The sequence below is a fragment of the Ictalurus punctatus genome, chromosome 5 (assembly GCF_001660625.3).
Source record: "Ictalurus punctatus breed USDA103 chromosome 5, Coco_2.0, whole genome shotgun sequence".
NCBI classification, from domain to species: Eukaryota; Metazoa; Chordata; class Actinopteri; order Siluriformes; family Ictaluridae; genus Ictalurus; species Ictalurus punctatus.
The window spans coordinates 16,845,186-16,863,100 of record NC_030420.2 but is presented as its reverse complement, the minus strand read 5'-3'; the positions used below and the strand labels follow the sequence as shown (position 1 = coordinate 16,863,100).

General features: G+C 38.9%; 2 protein-coding genes across 5 annotated transcripts in view; both read left to right on the top strand.

Moving 5' to 3' along the window:
• Positions 1 to 1,300: 1,300 nt before the first annotated feature.
• The window catches only part of pxnb (paxillin b), a 59,017-nt gene continuing 42,402 nt past the window's right edge, over positions 1,301 to 17,915 (top strand). Inside the window, exons 1-2 of one of the 4 annotated variants that reach the window (XM_053680253.1) lie at positions 1,301 to 1,510; positions 6,518 to 6,736. In XM_053680253.1, the coding sequence (XP_053536228.1) occupies positions 6,724 to 6,736 (13 nt within the window). In that variant the 5' untranslated portion in view covers positions 1,301 to 1,510; positions 6,518 to 6,723. Of the gene's footprint in view, positions 1,511 to 6,517; positions 6,737 to 13,370; positions 13,476 to 17,915 lie in introns of those variants that run through there. The other 3 variants (XM_053680256.1, XM_053680255.1, XM_053680254.1) reach the window with 3 other exon arrangements.
• On the top strand, positions 1,510 to 5,548 carry ctu1 (cytosolic thiouridylase subunit 1 homolog (S. pombe)). Its single transcript, XM_017468808.3, has 2 exons — positions 1,510 to 2,285; positions 4,871 to 5,548. Exons 1-2 carry the CDS (start codon positions 1,790 to 1,792, stop codon positions 5,404 to 5,406), a joined length of 1,032 nt encoding a protein of 343 aa, XP_017324297.1. The 5' UTR covers positions 1,510 to 1,789; the 3' UTR covers positions 5,407 to 5,548.

The following is a 17,915-nucleotide window of genomic DNA, read 5'->3' as shown; positions in this document are numbered from 1 at the left end:
ACACGATTTTATGGAGATGCTAGAGATCCTGATCCTTTCTGCTCTCTGGACCTGCCTGATCCGTTCGGATGCCCTACCTCTGGATGGAGCTCTCATCTACTCCAATTCCAGATGGACATACTCCCGGTGGTTGCTGGGACTACGGTTGCTTCTAAGGCCCCGGGACTGCAATTACAACATGCAGCTGTGCACTCGGGTCTCCTTTGAACAATGGACTAGTTCTACAAACAGACTTCATATAAAACCATAATGAACTTTCCTTTACTTTTACACTATCCGTTGTTACCCAGATGAGGATGGGTTCCCTTCTGAGTCTGGTTCCTCTCAGGGTTTCTTCCTCTTAACATCTTAGGGAGTTTTTCCTTGCCACCATCGCCACCGGCTTGCTCAGTTGGGATAAATTCACACATTTAAAATCTGTATCCCGTGTTTATATATTTCTGTAAAGCTGCTTTGAGACAATGTCAATTGTAAAAAGCGCTATACAAATCAAATTTAATTGAATTGAATCAAATGGTAGTATTGTGGTTTGGGCCTGTTTTGCTGCATCTGGGCCAAGATGACTTGTTATCATTGATATACCAGTATACCAGCGAATACTAAAGGAAAAAAATATCAGGACATCTGTCTGTGATCTGACTGTCAAATGAAAGTGATCATGTAGCAAGACATACCCTAATTACACAAGTCATTCTACCAAAGAATGGTTAAAGAAGAATAAAATTTGTGTTTTGGAATGGCCAAGTCAAAGTCTTGACCTTAATCCAATAGAAATGTTGTGGAAGGACCTGAAGCAAGCAGCTCATATGAGGAAACCCACCAACATCAGAGTTGAAGCTATTCTGCACTGAGGAATGGTTTAAAGCCGTTGTGCAGGACTGATCAACAGTTACCAAAAATGTTTACTTGCAGTTTTTGCTGCACAAGGGGGTCACACCAGATACTGAATGCAAAGGTTCACATACTTTTGCCTCTCACAGATATGTAATATTGGATCATTTTCCTCAATAAACAAATGACCAAGTATAATATTTGTGTCTCGTTTGTTTAATTGGGTTCTTGTTGTCTACTTTTAGGACTTGTGTGAAAATCTGCTGATGCTTTAAGTCATATTTATTCAGAAATATAGAAAATTCTAAAAGTTTCACAAACTTTCAAGCACCACAATATATACAGCATAAGAATTTAATTATCATTAATTATTATTATTATTTTAATCTAATTATGTTTGTTTCCTTTCTAATTGATGCTTCACACTCCAGTCCAGTCGGTGGCGGTAATACAAAGTTGGTTTGTCAACCGCCATAAAATTGTACTAGAAGAAGAAGAAGAAGCTTACGCAGCATGAGTGTGACGTGATCAGGTTACATTAATTCAAAAGATTCGTATATTAATTCACCAAATAGGACATGGATTACTAGTAGCAATGATATCACTGATAAAGTAACGTTACGTTGTTATTGACAATTATCAGCTGCTTTGTACCTGATGTCTCGGGTTTTCAGCTTCGGTAAGCCTGCTCTGCCGTAAACGAGCTGTTCGTAAAGAAGCACTTATGGTGTATTTTGCTGCTAACTTTATCGCAGACACGAGGCTGTAACTTGCTTGGTAAATATTTTCGAGTTGCAGTTGCTTCCTTAAACACAAACGAGCAAGTACACCATTTTATGATTTGGATAATGAGTTAGCTAGCGATATATCTACGTGCACCGCTGTTTATCTCGTGTCTAAAGCAGACGTGTTTGCGGGTTTAGTTCATGTTGTAAGGTTAGCTTCGGGATTGATCATTATGCCCATCCAGTGTAGCAGCTGTGCAAAAAACCGAGCGATGCTCAGACGGCCGAAGACCGGCCATTCGTTATGTAAATCCTGCTTCTTCTGGGCTTTTGAGGAAGAGATTCACCAAACGATCGTGTCGGCCAGGTTGTTTAATCCTGGGGAGACGGTTGGGATCGGAGCATCAGGAGGAAAGGACTCCACTGTACTGGCTCATGTTCTGAAAGTGCTGAATGAGCGTTATGATTACCGCCTCAAGCTGCTGCTGCTCTCCGTGGACGAGGGCATCACGGGATACCGCGACGACTCTCTAGAAACGGTGAAAAGAAATCAACAGCAGTACGATCTGCCTCTCACCATTGTGTCCTATGAAGAGCTCTATGGCTGGACCATGGACGCCATCGTCAAACAAGTGGGCCTGAAGAACAACTGCACTTTTTGCGGCGTGTTTCGGAGGCAGGCTCTTGATCGGGGAGCCATGATGTTGAACGTGGACAAGATATGTACAGGTAGTTTTTAATCAGAGAGACTATTTATTTATTTATTTATTTAGATGATTGTTCACAGATTACATTTGAGTGCAAATGTTTGCATACTGCATGTTTTCTTGATGTCCCTCTATTTTACTAAGAAATAGAAAAAGCTTAAATAATCATAGGGATCAAAGAAGGTAGAAAATGAGGGGGTTACCACAGGTGTGGCCGAAGGAAGGAGTGAGTATTATATCTGACAGGATTCTGTTCAAAGGATGTGTAGTAAGATTGAAGGAAATGATAACGGTAATAGGCAGCCATACAAATTATTAACGACTATGTTAAAGGGATGGTCCTCTCTGAAACACAGTAAATATGCTGACACTGAAATATTTGTGGTACATTTAGTGATTCTGGGGTTATTTTGTTTCATGATGCTGTGTTTTCATTAGTCCAGTGAGATGTTTGCGTTTGTGTGCTGTGCTGCCATCACTGGGGATATTGCTAGTGCTTCTACAGTGGCTTTTAATAGGAAAGAAAATTTCACGGATCTCAAACGTAAGGGATAACTGTCACATTTTGTTGTTAGCTCTCAAAAAACCCCAAAAGAGCAAGAGCTTATTCTCTCACTCAACAGTTTTCTTTAACTTATAATGTCATGTGAGAAATCCAATGGAGAAGGATTGTAGGCAGCAAATGTTGGATTTCAGCTTGTACAGTACAGTACAGTGCAAGGCAGCTATATATAATGCAACAAACTCAGCTTGGCTAGTGAGCAGTATAGGAGATGACAAGCAAAGTGGTGTTTGTGGTGATATTAGTATGTAAATTGAACCTTTGGAACCATACTTGTTTTCCTCAGTATACAGAGGATAGTGGTAGCTCAGTGATTAAAGGCTGATGATCATTGATCAGAAGATTGAGGGTTCAAGCTCCAGCACTGCTAAAGCTACCACTGTTGGGTCCCTGAACATGGCCTCCAGTGCTCCAGGATTTAAGATGAAGCAAAGGCCACTACCCTCTGATGCACTATCAGCAAGTAGTCAAATGGCATAGAAAATAAGTTTAAACCGGTGTGTGTGTGTGTGTGTGTGTGTGTGTGTGTGTGTGATGAGTTCAGAGTTCTTCAGTGGCCTTTCCAGTCACCAGATCTGTATATAATAGAACACCTTTGGCATGTGGTAGAACGGGAGATTTGCAGCAATTCTGCAGAAATTGCATGAAGCAATCATGTGAACATGAACCAGCATCTCAAAGGAATATTTCCAACATCTCGTGGAATCCACACCATGCTTTGTTTTTGGAGCAAAGGGAGGCCCTACCCAGTATTAGTATAGTGTTCCTAATAAAGTGTTTGGTAACTGTATGTTGTGTTGATTGTAAATGTTGACTGCTGTTTACCAGTATATTTTCAGTTGGTACATTACATTATCTACTTATAATTACTTACATTACTTTGATTAACATTATGGATTAGCTAACATCAGCTAGCCAGCAAATGGTAGCTCAGTCAGTCATAGCTCAAATCTGTTCCTGACAACAGTAAAACCATTATACTTGCACAAAAATGTTTTACATATTAATGGCGCCACCCATACCACTTTGAACTAGCTTTGTCGATGTGTCATCTTAAGTTTTTGTGCTTGTCTATATGCCGGTCACTGTGCGAGCTCCCCAGCATGATGAAGGGGCAGGTGCACGACCAGCATGGGTGGGCAAGAGGCGGATGCAGTGTCCGACCAACTGTATCTAAAACACATGCTCTGGATCCTTAGTCTCTACTGTGCAGTCTCTGGCTTCAGTTTTCAACTACTGTGCAAACTCAATCAAGATGGTGACTTTCAAGTTGGCCAAAAGAGGCATCAAATCTGCAAATACCATCATGGGTTTAACCCAAAAAAGTCAACTCAAAATTTCATAACAAAACAAATCTTGGATGCCACTGAATATTCATTCATGGTGGATATTTCCTTATAATTTTCTTTAAATTCAGAAGTGGAAATGCAGATTCTTGAACTGATATTTTGATTTTTCACTATCAATAGCATATTATGATGCACTATTTAATAGGGGTGTAATGATGCATGAATCATGCATACTGCTCTCTGTAGCTCACAAGTGTTTTTGAAGCTTGTATTCTCCACTTTCTGTGCATGAACTTTCCAGCCACTGTGGTGGTTTGATTCAGCTGTGACATGCTGCCTTAAAGCAGAGAGAGAGAATTCTTTAATTCCCTGTAGCCTCTCCCAACTCAAAACAGGAAGAAGCTACTTTCTCAGAGGAGGAAGTGTGGTCTTTATTAAGTTTAAATATTTATTATACCTCATGTAACATTAGTGGTATTTTATGACAAATAGCCTACTTTATTATGCAATCTGTTATGCAGTTCGAATCAGAGACTTGTATCAAACAATATGATATGCCATGTCTTTGCAGCCCTACTATTTAACTTTTTTTGTTTGTTTGTTTGTTTGTTTTTTTACTTGTGAGACTTGAGAGGGAAACATCATAGCAAATATGAAATGTCTTTGTGATAAGGTTATGCAAACTTTTACACTGAATATTATTTATTGCATCAAGGGTTACTTTTTTTATTTGACTCTCTTGTGTTACATTTCAAGGTCACAACGCAGATGATGTGGCAGAGACGGTGCTGATGAATGTGCTGCGTGGTGATATTGCTCGTCTGCGTCGCTGCACAGCAATCAGCACAGCTAGTGATGGTGAAGGAGGAATACCGCGCTGCAAACCGCTCAAATATGCCTATGAAAAAGAAATTGTCCTCTATGCCTACTTCAAGAAGCTTGACTACTTCTCTACTGAGTGTGTATACTCACCCAATGCTTATCGTGGACATGCACGTACCTTCCTAAAAGATCTCGAAGCAGTCAGGCCTAGTGCTATCATGGACATCATCCACTCAGGTGAAAACCTCTCCGTAAAGGAAGGCGTGAAGATGCCTGTGCAAGGAACATGCTCACGCTGTGGTTACATCTCCAGCCAGGCACTGTGCAAGTCCTGTGTGCTGCTGGTGGGCCTGAACCGAGGCCTGCCCAAACTCGGGATCGGGAAACACCACCGGCTCCATGACAAGATCTTGGCCCAGCAGGCTTTAACACAACAGGAGGAGAAGAAGCTAAAGGCAATGAACTTTTAATTAGGTGTTTCTGCATGTGGCATATATAACATGGGGCAGGGGGTGTGACCAAATTTATTATTGTTTTTAGCTTTTGGTGTTGGAATAATTTGTTGTTGAACTTTCTTTGGTATTGTACAATAAACCAGACTATTGCATTTAACTACTTTGACTTGTGTGTTTATATCCTAAACACATATATTGCCATACACTTTAATGTGATGTACGTGTTTGCATTTGCAAACCTGAGACTAATTTGTTCAGTAATGCCTGCATGAAGTTGTATATATTGCATATATGCATATATTTCGTTACAAAGTATTAAGTAACAGTAAGGTCTCAAGGTCCCCATGCATCAGTGTGTCCTTTTGAACAGCAGTTCCCTAAATGGAGCCCATCAAGCAGAGTCCACATTTTTTTTATTGGTACAGTTGTGGAAATTACAACCCATCATTATCAAAGCAATTGTATTTATTACTACTTTGTATAGTCTATTTGTCAGGTTGCTTGAATTGAATGGGTTTAATCCTAACCTCAATAACTTGGGAAATACAAATCGGCCTATAAATAGTCAGTTTGGACCTAATATGTTGTGTAGGTGGAAAGTCCAGGAATAAATAATAATAAAAACTGTCATTTTTGAATAATTTTTGAAAATTTTAATAATGAGCCTAATATTTTAATAGATGAGATTAAGTTCATTAAATTTTTGTACTAAGGGGGTTTCGTGGAATTTAATTTACAGGTTAAGGAGTCCCTATGAGTCCCTAGCTGCAAATATTGACATAACCTCTGCTTTAGAAAAGACATAATACTTGACCAGTACATGAGCAACAGGAGCTGACTGCACAATAACGTCTTCAGTTAGTTTATTCCTACCCGAGTCACTCTGTTTCGTGTTCACTTCTGAATGATTTTAAAAATGGTAGATATTAAGACCTCATTTAAAGGTAGTGTGTTATAAATACAACCACGCAGGAAGTAAATAAACCTTTATCGTGGTCACCACAGCAGCGAGTACAGCATAATAATCTCAGTGAAGACGTACTGGCCTACACGAAAGTGGTATTTTTAGCAGAGGATATGGATTGTGTGTTAATTTCGGTTGATATGTGTGTTCTGTGTGTTTCAGGCTGATCTTAGAAAGTGCGCGTGAGCACTAGAGGGCGCGCGTGCTCAGTGAGTCCCCCTCTTTGATGTCTGCGCCGGACTCTGCTCACTCAGACCTGCGCGTTTGAGGAGCCACACAACTCCAGGAGAACTTGTTTTAGAAAAAGAAAAGGCTACGGGTCGCCGCATTCTTTTAGCGACGCGAACAAGCGAGCAATTTAGCGCAGCATGGACGATTTAGGTAAGAGTTTTTCTTCTCCATACCTTTATCGTTCCTGTAGGGTGGGGGTGAGGAAAGAACAACATAGCGGAAAAGTATGGGTGGAATGGGAAGCGCTAACGTGCTACTTCGTGTGTAGCTAACTAACATAGTTTTAAAGTGAACGAGCTATTTTCGCCAGTGTGTGTGACTCTCTCTTCATTATGATACCCAAGTGGTAAACTGTTCCCTTTGAGCTGTTCCGCTGATGGCAGAAACTCGTATTTGCATTAACATTCAGTTGGCTAGCTTAGCTAACAATTTTGGGAATGCCAGAGCGTCTGACGCCTGGACTAGGAAATGTTTAAAAATAATATTATTAAGATAGGAATACAATGGCCTCTTCGTCAAGTTTGCGAGATTTGGACTTTCACGTGGTTAGAAGAAACAACCTTTTAATTCTTGAAGTAATATCCTGGTGTGTTTTTTCTTCTTTTCTTTGGAATGCAAATCCCGGTGTTCTTCCTATTTGTCTTAATCTGGGTAACTAACTGTGAATGACAAAACTCAGCAGTTCAACACCACGAACAGTCTCTCAGTTAAGTAAAAATGTAGAACCTCAAACTGAGTTTTCCTGAATTTTAAGGATGTGTTTAAAATGTAAGCAAATACTTACATGACTTAATTTTTACAGAATTAATTTTCTTTTCTCAATAACCTATAGTCTCTTAGCTGTACTGGATGGATGCATGTGATGTAAAAATACATTACACTAAATATCCAGTCCATTAAAGAGTTTCCGCCAGAGTGACTGTTCTGCCCACTAAGTTTGCCAATATTTCGTGATTATAATTAGGATATTATTTTTCTGAGCTGAAGTTTGGGCAAAACTAAGGAACCCTAGAAGACGACAACACGGACACTAATGAGAGAAAGGCTGTGTACCCAGACAGCCTCCTGTGGAAAAGAATACGAATAGAAACTGTCATTTGTTCACAATAACAATAATATGAATGTTCAATATTATTGAACAAATACATGCCTTCATGTGCACTTTAAACATTATTTACATGAGCATTATAATATTACCAGTGAGGAACTTTAGTGGCATCCTTGAATTTAGTGATGTCCTGGCTTGATTATGACTATCCCTTTTGTTTTTAGAAACTTAATCAGGTGAGCAGACACTATGGATAATGTTAATCTAGGTTCATTTGTATGTTACCTTATACTACTACTAACACACTGAAGTATAGTATAGTTTATTGATTTTCCTGCTCGAAGACATTCAGTTCAACTCACCAGTTAATTACAAGCAGGAACATCACTAAAATATGATTGAGTCCGGCATCTTTTACTGAACCTCAATGATTGTTGCTGTAGGCCAAATATTTTCCTCAGACTGTTTATCTGTTCATGCCTTCATGCTTTGCCTTGGGCCATGGCATGTTTAGGCTTGAGTCTTTTTTTTAAACACCAAGTAATTCTCCCTCTCTTATAAGGGAAACATGAAAACAGTAACAGAGGAGTGACTGGTAGTGCTGCTCAACAACTTTATTGTCTACACTGAAAAGCTTAAGCAGGCATAGAAATGCCCATCAGCAACCAGTCATCTGTCTGTATGCTTTCTTTGACATGTTCTTCAGAGTGCTAATGGCATCATTGAGCTTGTGGGTTATGGCCTTTTCCTGCTCATGATTTTTTTTTCATGCTTATTGAAACCTCTAACTGCAGAGTTGCTAGAACTTATCAGACTTTTCCAACGGGAGACAAAATATCATAAGGAGAGGCGCTAATACACACTTATTCAATGGTGTACCATAATAAGGAAATCTGAGAGAGTTATGCTACCAGCATTATTTTTTTGTACCAGAAAAGTTTGCCCTAATGTCAGATAACAGCTTGAATCCCAACAATGCCATAGCAAGAGAGCAAAATTAGCCATGCTTTTTGGGTAAGAGGGATGTTATTATTCGCTGTCTCTCCTGTCACCGTGACACTAGCTGATTTTTAATGACAAAGCTGACTATGAGCTAAAATGTTTTTCCTCTGCAGGTAATTTTAATGTAACACTTTTTATTAACAGACATTTACAGAATAAACCTTGATTTATATGACTATTTTTTACAGCATATATATAGTATATAGCAACTTGTGTGTGTGTATGTTTTTTATATATATATATATATATATATATATATATATATATATATATATATATATGAGAGAGAGAGAGATGGATAGCTGTTTTGGTGGCACCTACACAAGGGGGACTTGCACAATATTAGGCAGGTAGTTTTAATGCTATGGCTGATCAGTGTATATACTGTATGTAGGTCCCAGCTTACATTAGCTACCCAAAATGACTTGTATAGCTCAAATCATTTAGCCTTTATTTGCTATAGCATGTGCACATTATGATATGCAGTATAAAGCACACCGGGAGCCAGATTATAACCTTGTTGTGTTAGGTTGAGAGGCTACTTCGGTCGTTTTTGCAACCAGGTTGTGTGAGGGATTATTTTGGTTTGCAAATACCAAAGGGGTCTGTTATAGTGATAGCTAAGATAATGTACAATGACACATAGCTAGTTAATCAAGTGCATTGATACATACTAGGGGAAATGAATGAGTTTGATTATTGTCCTCTTCTAAGAAAGTTTCTAATGTAGTGTCATGTCTGCGCCCACAACAGAAAGTCAGCAAACTTCAGAAGTGCAATCTGGTGTTCTGTCCTTGCATCACACCTAAAATATATTATTTGATTCGGGTTAGTGTCTTTGAGGTGACATTTGTATTGTAGTAGCCAGAAAGTTATATGAAGACTTTATGTCAGACTTTATTTAGCTTGATTTCGTCAGTGTTTCCATTTACCTGTGTGTGCTATAGTTACTGCACCGAGGAGTGTCACACCAGCGCAAAGTGCATTCAGTTTAAACACACACACAAACTTTTGTTTTGTGAAACTCAGTAAGAAGTAGGATTTTATATCTTGAACCTGCTAGCCTTGGTAGTTTAAGTGTTGCTTAATCTTGTGTGTTTATCTGACTAAACTGCTTCGTCCTAAACGACTTCTGGTTTACTGCCCCCTCACAACCTGTCCTGAGTTTAGCCCAGCACTCAATGGCACTTCCTCAGGAAATGGCAGAAAGAGGAAGCAGCCTTTTCTCACTACAATAACCACAACGTTTTTCAGCAGGCAGATACTACTACTGACTCTAATACACCACAAGGAGACGTTTTAATAAGCTGAGCAATTTAATCTTTCTGTGTTGCACTATCAGTGTTTCTGTTTGTCCATACAACTGTTATGTTGCTAGGCTTTTAACAAAAGACTGTCATCATCTTTAGTGCTGGAGCCCAAATGAAGGGTGGATATTCATGTGTTTACATGGGTGCTATTAAGAAATATGCTTGAATCATCTTCGGCTGTTTTTTCAGACATCATGGCTAAGAAATGTTGTTAATTTGATGGCAGTGATCTATCCTCCTTTTTGCTCAGCCAAATTTAGCATCTGATTCTTTCAATCCCACTAGCATAAAAGATAAGTTAGTTGTATGCTCAGTTTATGAAATGACTTTAAATTTCAAACATGGAGTACGGTTTATGCATGATCAATGTAGGCAGTGATGTAGAGTGCATTGTAAACTATTCTCACTTCCCTTGCTGTCTTCTCCCAGGTCCTTTTTGAACACACTCTCCCCCTCTTCTTGGCTATGTGTCTTGGCTAGGACACAGTGCTGATTGTTTTCCTGATGGCCTCGGATGTTCTAGCACTAGACTCCGAGTTTGAACCAAATTCTTGCCACATGACTGAAACAAGAAGACCCTACCCCAAGGCATTGTGTGTCAAATGTTCCACTGGAGCGTGCAGCCATATTAAGAGCTGTGTGCAAGTTAAATTGAAAAGGCCAGATCTAACAGTGTTTGTGCCGTCAGCTTGGATCATGTCCAAATTTAACACGTTGAACTTAACCCATGTGTCAGCCAGCACTTAGTTTAAGTAGGTACTGGTGTGTTGTGTGTGCACCTGGAGTAGTCCTCCCTCATGTAAGGCCTATGTGGAAGAACTTTTATTTCAGGGAGGTGTTGACTTTCTGCTGGGCTTGTAGATGACACGAGACATGGAGTGTGTCAGTCTTTCTGCATGTCACCTTGCAGCACAAATCTATTGCCAATTTCTTCAGTTACTATGTGCCCCCCCCCCCCCCCCCCCCCCAATCTTTTTCTTGCCTCACACTCAGCCCCTCAGTTACTTCCTTCATTCCTTGCCTCCCCCTTCCCCACATAGATGCATATAATTAACTGACTCTTACTGTTCTGTTGTTGGCTTTGTTGTGAGCTATCAGTTGTAATCTCGAATTCTGTCCGTTTCTCATTCTCTTGCTCTCACCAGTATAAATATAGGTGGTGTAGTATTTCTCATGCAGGAAGTTCTGGGTAGTAAACAGGGCAGTCATCACTGACTTGTCACTACATGTCCACTGCACATGATAGGAAGGGCTTGTTACTGGTTAAAAGAAATGTGCGTGTTTTGTACAGGTTCAAAGATATGAGCAGTTAGTTTGCAAGCAGGGTCTAGTTATTGCAGGACCCCCCCATTCCCCACCCACCTTCCATGTGCATTCTGTAAATTGTATCTGTATGTTATTTTAAACTGAGGAACATTTTGTGCAAAGCGATAACTTGGAATATAGCTCTGCACTTTTTCTTTAAATTAATCAGTGCAGTTAATATTTTACTAATAAGTTGAAATAGTATGCTTGCAATCCTAATAAAATACAATATTCAGCGAGAATTCATAATAAATATATTCATTGCAATGCAAAGAATTTCTGAATGAATTACAATACATGCCACTTCTGAAACCAGCAGAGTTTGCTGTATAAGGTTCTTGTGAGTGTGTTGACTGTTTTTCTATATTTAGGTGGGCGGAAGTCATGGTTGCAAACAGACACAAATGAAGTGCCTTTTGTAAGACTGAATTTGTCATACAGCCTAGCCCACAGCTCTCCACCTTTCTTTGGTGGTTCTGCAGTGGCATGTATGGAATTTAAATCCTGATATTCACATAAGGGTGTGTGACTGAGAGGAGAGGAGTGGCCAGGGATGAAGGATGTCTTAAAACTGCATTTGAGGTTTTCCTCAAACTTTTTATTAACCTACTTGATTGTTAATTTGCACGGTAGAATTCCTGCAAGTACTTGCATGGTTGTCAGATTGTAGCAAATCCATTGTGAATTATCGCTGTACTTGTTTTGGCCTAATGTTCTGCAGCTAAACAGAGTGTTCATAAGATGAAACATCCTTTTTCTAAGTGGAAAGTTCTTTCTGGTCTTACAGTGTATGTTAGATGTGAGCAAGCAGTGTGTGCTCATTCTTCTTTCCTCCTCATGATAATTCCTAATATCCAGGATTGAGTTAACACTTGGTTATGTTTGCTTTCTTAAACACAGTAACAACCACACCATTTGGTTCTCCATAAATGGCAGCCTTGCATTTCACACCTCCTTTTATGTTAATTTGAAACATACTACTGCCTCCTCCTGTTCTATCCTAGGTACAACATGGTAAAGATTTTAGTTGAAGATTTTTTTAACGCCCTTATTAAGGAGCACTGTCTCAGAATCACACAGTTGTGGCATATTAAATCTGTTGTTTACTTACTTAACTAATATACAAACTTCATTGATCTTCATGTCAATATCAGGTTAATGTAATATCTATCACAACATTGTCATGTCGTTTGTCACAGGATGTCCTCTATCATACTTTCTTGGTGGTGGTGTTTGATTTGAAGACAACAATACGGGAAATCGATAGCATGCCTTATACTCCGGTCTTTTCCATTTTGTATCTTACTCTGACACAATGTACTTCTAAAATCTGGCAGTTAAGGGGGAACATTGAACTCTAAGTAACACTACTCATACAGATTGTATAATCCAGACCTACTTGAGCTTGTTAGAAACAGTTGATAATTGTTTGTGCTGTTTTTCAGACTCATTTAACGTCCAATGAAAGTACAGCATTGACATGATCTCCATATTTGATATTTTCCTGCTCAGTCGCTCATGATTGGGTGTAATCTTTATCTGTATTCGGTCACTATGGAGACTTTGTTGAACAGTATAATTATTAATCACCCCTTCAGGGTAGCAAAATAAAGGAAAGAAAGTATCTGAGAGAAGGAATGAAGCCAATACCTCTCTAGTTTTTTAACAGCAGGACTGAGCATGCTTACGGCTGTTTAGTTTCAGCACGTTTACACTGCCATGCATGTTGATCCTTAAACTTAAAATAGTTAAGCTATATGCTCCCATGTGGTTCTATGGCAAGGGTTAAACATAGCTAGCATTGGAGCTATGTATATTATTCTTATACCCTCCTACCTAATGTCTATATTTAAATGGTCTTTAGTTACTGCAGAATCCATTAGTTTGTCTGTAAAATTGCCTTTTTACCTATAATTTTGAGTATGAGTATATGTTGTAATTGTCTATTACAATGTTTTATGTATTACTAAAAGAAAAAATATGTGACTTAGCTGAAACATAAAGAAACAAGTGTATAAGTAGACAGGTTTTGGTTAAGAGTGGGTTAATGTACCCTGGCTTCATTGTCCCTCCCACTGCATTGCATTTTCTCTCTCTCTCTCTCTCTCTCTCTCTCTCTCTCTCTCTCTCTCTCTCTCTCTCACTCACACACACACACACACACACACACCATTCTCTTTTACACTCCTATTACTGGCCTTGGTATACTTGCTAGGACACTCAGGTATGGATAAGATTGGAATACTTTTGAGAAATACATGCACACAATAATGTGAGTACAATTTTTGCCTCTTTTGAAGTCATAGTAGGTGTTTTAGTGATGTAGCTCATGTTCTCTCATTTGTGTGTGTGAGAGACATGTCTCATGTATTGGGCAGCTACTAGACAGGGCTACTAACAGTCCTCAGCTGTTGACTGCTTTTCAAGGAATGAAAGACATAGCCCCTTCCTGATTATAATATTCCCCTTGAATACATCTCTGTGTAGGAGATATTAACTATCACTAAGTCATATATAACCCCTATTTTTAACTGCTATTTTGACCTCTCTAATAAAAGCTCAGTCTGTACTGCTGATCTAAACAGGTACTTTATCTGTGCTGTTTTATGAATAGCACAGTTTCAAAGTGCAACCCTGCCCTCAGCTTATTTGTACTTTCATGTGATGACTTGCTCTGCAAACTTACTCATCAGTAATCTCTGCCACCAGGCTTCCAGATATGGCCTGGGATTTCATATTTGGTCGTTTGGTATTTGCACTCATAAACTTTAAGTAACAGTGGTGCAGGCTCAGATGTCTGAGGCCCAGGTTAGCATATAGCTGTCGTATAAACCTTCACTGTTCCAGTCTTTAACCACCCATGTTGTCAGTCTTTCAACAAGTGTGAATTTTTTTTCTTCCCCCAGTATGGTATGTCAGAGCTAAAAGCTCTTTACACATTAGTGTTGGGTGATCTTCTCCATAGTCAGATCATCCTATCATCAGCCTGTGGACGGGCAGGGCAGGGCAATAGTTATTGTTTGCTAATTTATTTACTCATTTATTATATAATATATTAATTATATGTGCAATTTTTATAATATATTTTATTATTATAATGCTTACTTGTCGAGAGTAATGTCTCCCTCCAAAAACATTGCATATATGATGTATCACTATTTACTTTTAAAACATCATCTGCAGACTTGTCGCTTTCATGCAGAGTACATTCTTCCAGCACGTATTGGAGCTAGTATTTTTGTTTTCTTCCTCCATTTCGACATTTCACCTTCCAAAAGTTAGTCACAGTCTCAAAGCTGTACTTTTCACTTATTATGTACGGACACACAAAACACTTGGCATTGGTTAGCCAGCTTTTAAGTTGAAGTGTTGAAACTTCCCACAAAAGCATCAGACCATATTTTTTAGAACTTCACTGGCTATATCATGTGCCAGTCATCCACAATCTGTTGCAATCAGCTCAAGCTTCTCATGAAGGAAAATGGGAAGGCACTTCATTTCATTGCAGATTCTCACTGGATGTTGAAGGCTATGGACAGGACATGGAAGCGCCTATTGGCTCAAATGAGGTGTCAATCGAAAGGTCAGAGTGCAGTGGCCATTTTGGTATCAAGACATCAGTAATGTTTATATGTGAACTATCGTTATTACGGAGAACGTGAAAGATGTGGCACATCTGTTGGTAATTTGATATGATGCAGCAACAGTCCATGGGTATTTTTTGATGTAATAATGTGTTTTTGGACTAAATATTTACTTGATTGAATCGTATGGACCTTTGCCAATATAACGACTGCTTTTGTCGGGATGTTATCGATCAATGGACTGCTGCGAGGCGTCCCAGGTGAGTTGTCTCAATTTTGTAATTGTTTGTTTGTATGTTGGTGGTCTGACATAGACGTTGATTGTAGCTGCTGTTGTGATTGGATCTTGAAACGGTTTGTATCAATCAAATCACAAGAATCTTAACATTCCAAAGATATACTGCATAAGTACCTACGGACACATAGCAACTGTGTACATAGCATAGTTTTGTGCTTAACAGTGCGATGGCCCACCCGCGGGCCGTTGGTTTGTTAACAGTGGGATAACGAGCCAAAAATCGTCTTGACATGTTGTCAAAGGCATTGGCTATCGGAGATATCTCTGATTACCGCCAATCCCCAAAATCATTGTCTATGGCTAAAAGCTAACACATGGAAAAGGATGGGTAGTAGTGAGACAAGCTTTATTTTCTCTCTCTCTCCCCCTCTCACTCCCAGTCTCCTTCTGTCTGTCTTTCTCTCAGCTGACAGGCTGATACATGCTATTGCCATCATAGAATTCATAACTGTCTAAGTTTTTTTTCTCCCCTTCTTTCATCTATTTTATGCAGCACTTCTAACACAATTGTTGCTTTGTTTTACACCATCTAGCCCAACCCTGATTCACGTTATCAGCACTGCACATTTATTTACTGACTGATCAAATATTTCACCGGACAAAATAGGTTCGTTCTGTGTGCTGCTGCTGTTGAGCACTACCATTCAAAAGGGATTAGGCTATGTGACAATGATATTTATCTTCGTAGCACTAACTTGCCACACTGGCATACTGACTTTCTCCCTGGTTTTCAGTATAATAAATTGCTGTTGTAATCTTTAATGTTTTAATACAGGTCCTCTTGATATTTTACTGCATAAAATAGAAAGGAAGTACATGTTGCATGTTATCCAGTATGTAAGCTTGTTTGACCACCGTGAACATCTGTACTATACTCTTTTGAATGACCATACGATGTTTCACTTTCTAAACACCTTCTACCAAATGTATTAAAATGACATACAGTGCCTTCCACTAATATTGGCAGCCTTGATAAATATGAGCAAAGAAGGCTGTGAAAAATTGTCTGTATTCTTTAAAATTAAAAAAGTTAGTGAATTTTTAAAAAATACTCTGCTGTCATGGATATCAAACAAAATGCACGATTATGGGGGGAGGGCACTTTGTTAAATTTAGGTGTGCAACAATTATTGGCACACTTTTGCCAAGATAACAGCTCCGAGTCTTCTCCTATAATGCCTGATGAAGTTGGAGAATACATGGAAAGGGATCTGAGACCATGCCTCCATACAGAATCTCTCCGGATCCTTCAAATTTGGAGGTCCACGCTGGTGGACTCTCCTCTTCAGTTCACCCAGAGGTTTTCTGTTGGTTTCAAGTCAGGGGACTGGGATGGCCATGGCAGGACCTTGATTTTTTGTGGTCAGTAAATCATATTTGTGTTGATTTTGATGTATGTTTTGGATCATTGTTCTGCTGGAAGATCCAACCACGGCCCATTTTAAGCTTTCATGTTTTCATGTAATATCGGTTGATATGTGATTGTCCATTATGCCAGAAAAACTGCCCCAAAACATTAGAGCCACCACCATATTTAACCGTGGACATGAGGTACTTTTCTGTATGGCTACCTCTCTGTGTGCACCAAATCGACTTCTGGTGTTTATTGCCAAAAAGCTCTATTTGGGTTTCATCTGACCGTAGAACCCAATACCAGTTCCTGGAAACCGAAGTTCCAGTAGTGACTGGCAAACTGAACACTCGAGTTTGTTTTTGGATGAGAGTAGAGGCACTTTTCTTGAAACCCTTCCAAAAAAACTTGTGATGTAGGTAACTTTGTAGTTTTGTAGAGTTTCTGACCCCAAGATTAGGGCTGGGTAAAAAAAAAATTGATTCACTGATTAAGATCTTCAATTTAACAAACCATATCAATTCGGGAAATCCCGAATCAATTATTAATGAGTGCTTTACTTGAGAGGATGTGAATGTTATCTGTCGTTTGCCTCTTGTCCTGAAGATGTCGCCATCTTTCATGTTTTGAATTTTGAAAAGGGTTTTATTTCTTAAGCGTGTCTTAAGTTGTTAATGAATTTCACTGTTGCACATTTACAATGTTTTTTTCACTTACAATGTAATGTGCATTGTGCAGATTGTGCTTACCTTGTGTGCATTGTTGCACATATTTATGATTTCTTGTTACAATGTTTGTTACTCAAAGTAAAAGTAGAAAGTAATTAAACATAATTGTGTGGGCTCTATTGTTAATGTAAATGTGTATTTCAGTAATATACCTAAGTAGAAGAGTTTTAGTTACCAGCATTTATATTAACATATAGATTCCATGTCTGTAAAACTAACATTTTAAATGAAATCTTGATAACTAATCGATATTGAATCGAATCAAAATCGAATGGAAACTATATAAATAAGAATCTTATCGAATCGCCAAATTGGTCACAATACCCAGCCCTACCCAAGATGCAACTAACCAACTGCAATTCTCCATCTGTGATCCTTGGAGATTTTTTGGCTGCTCGAACCATCCTCGTCCCAGTGCATTGAGACAATAGATGCACGTCCAATTCCAGGTTGATTCATAAATTTTCCACTTGACTGGAACGTCTTAATTATTGTCCTGATGGTGGAAATGGGCATTTTCAATGTTTTTTGCTATTTTCTTATAGCCACATCCTCATATTTATACCTCTATGAAACAGGAAGTCATGGTTGAACAATTTCCTATTCCTGATCACCCAGGTGTACTAAAAAATGTAAAATATCAATGGGAATATACTTCAAATATATTTTTCTCATATGAATTCATAGGGTTGCACACCTGTAT

Bases quoted from the DNA above. Each gene is read 5' to 3' on its own strand.
- ctu1 (XM_017468808.3), top strand. From the start codon at position 1,790: ATGCCCATCCAGTGTAGCAGCTGTGCAAAAAACCGAGCGATGCTCAGA. The intron at 2,286-4,870 runs GTAGTTTTTAAT...TTACATTTCAAG, and splicing joins CGTGGACAAGATATGTACAG to GTCACAACGCAGATGATGTG.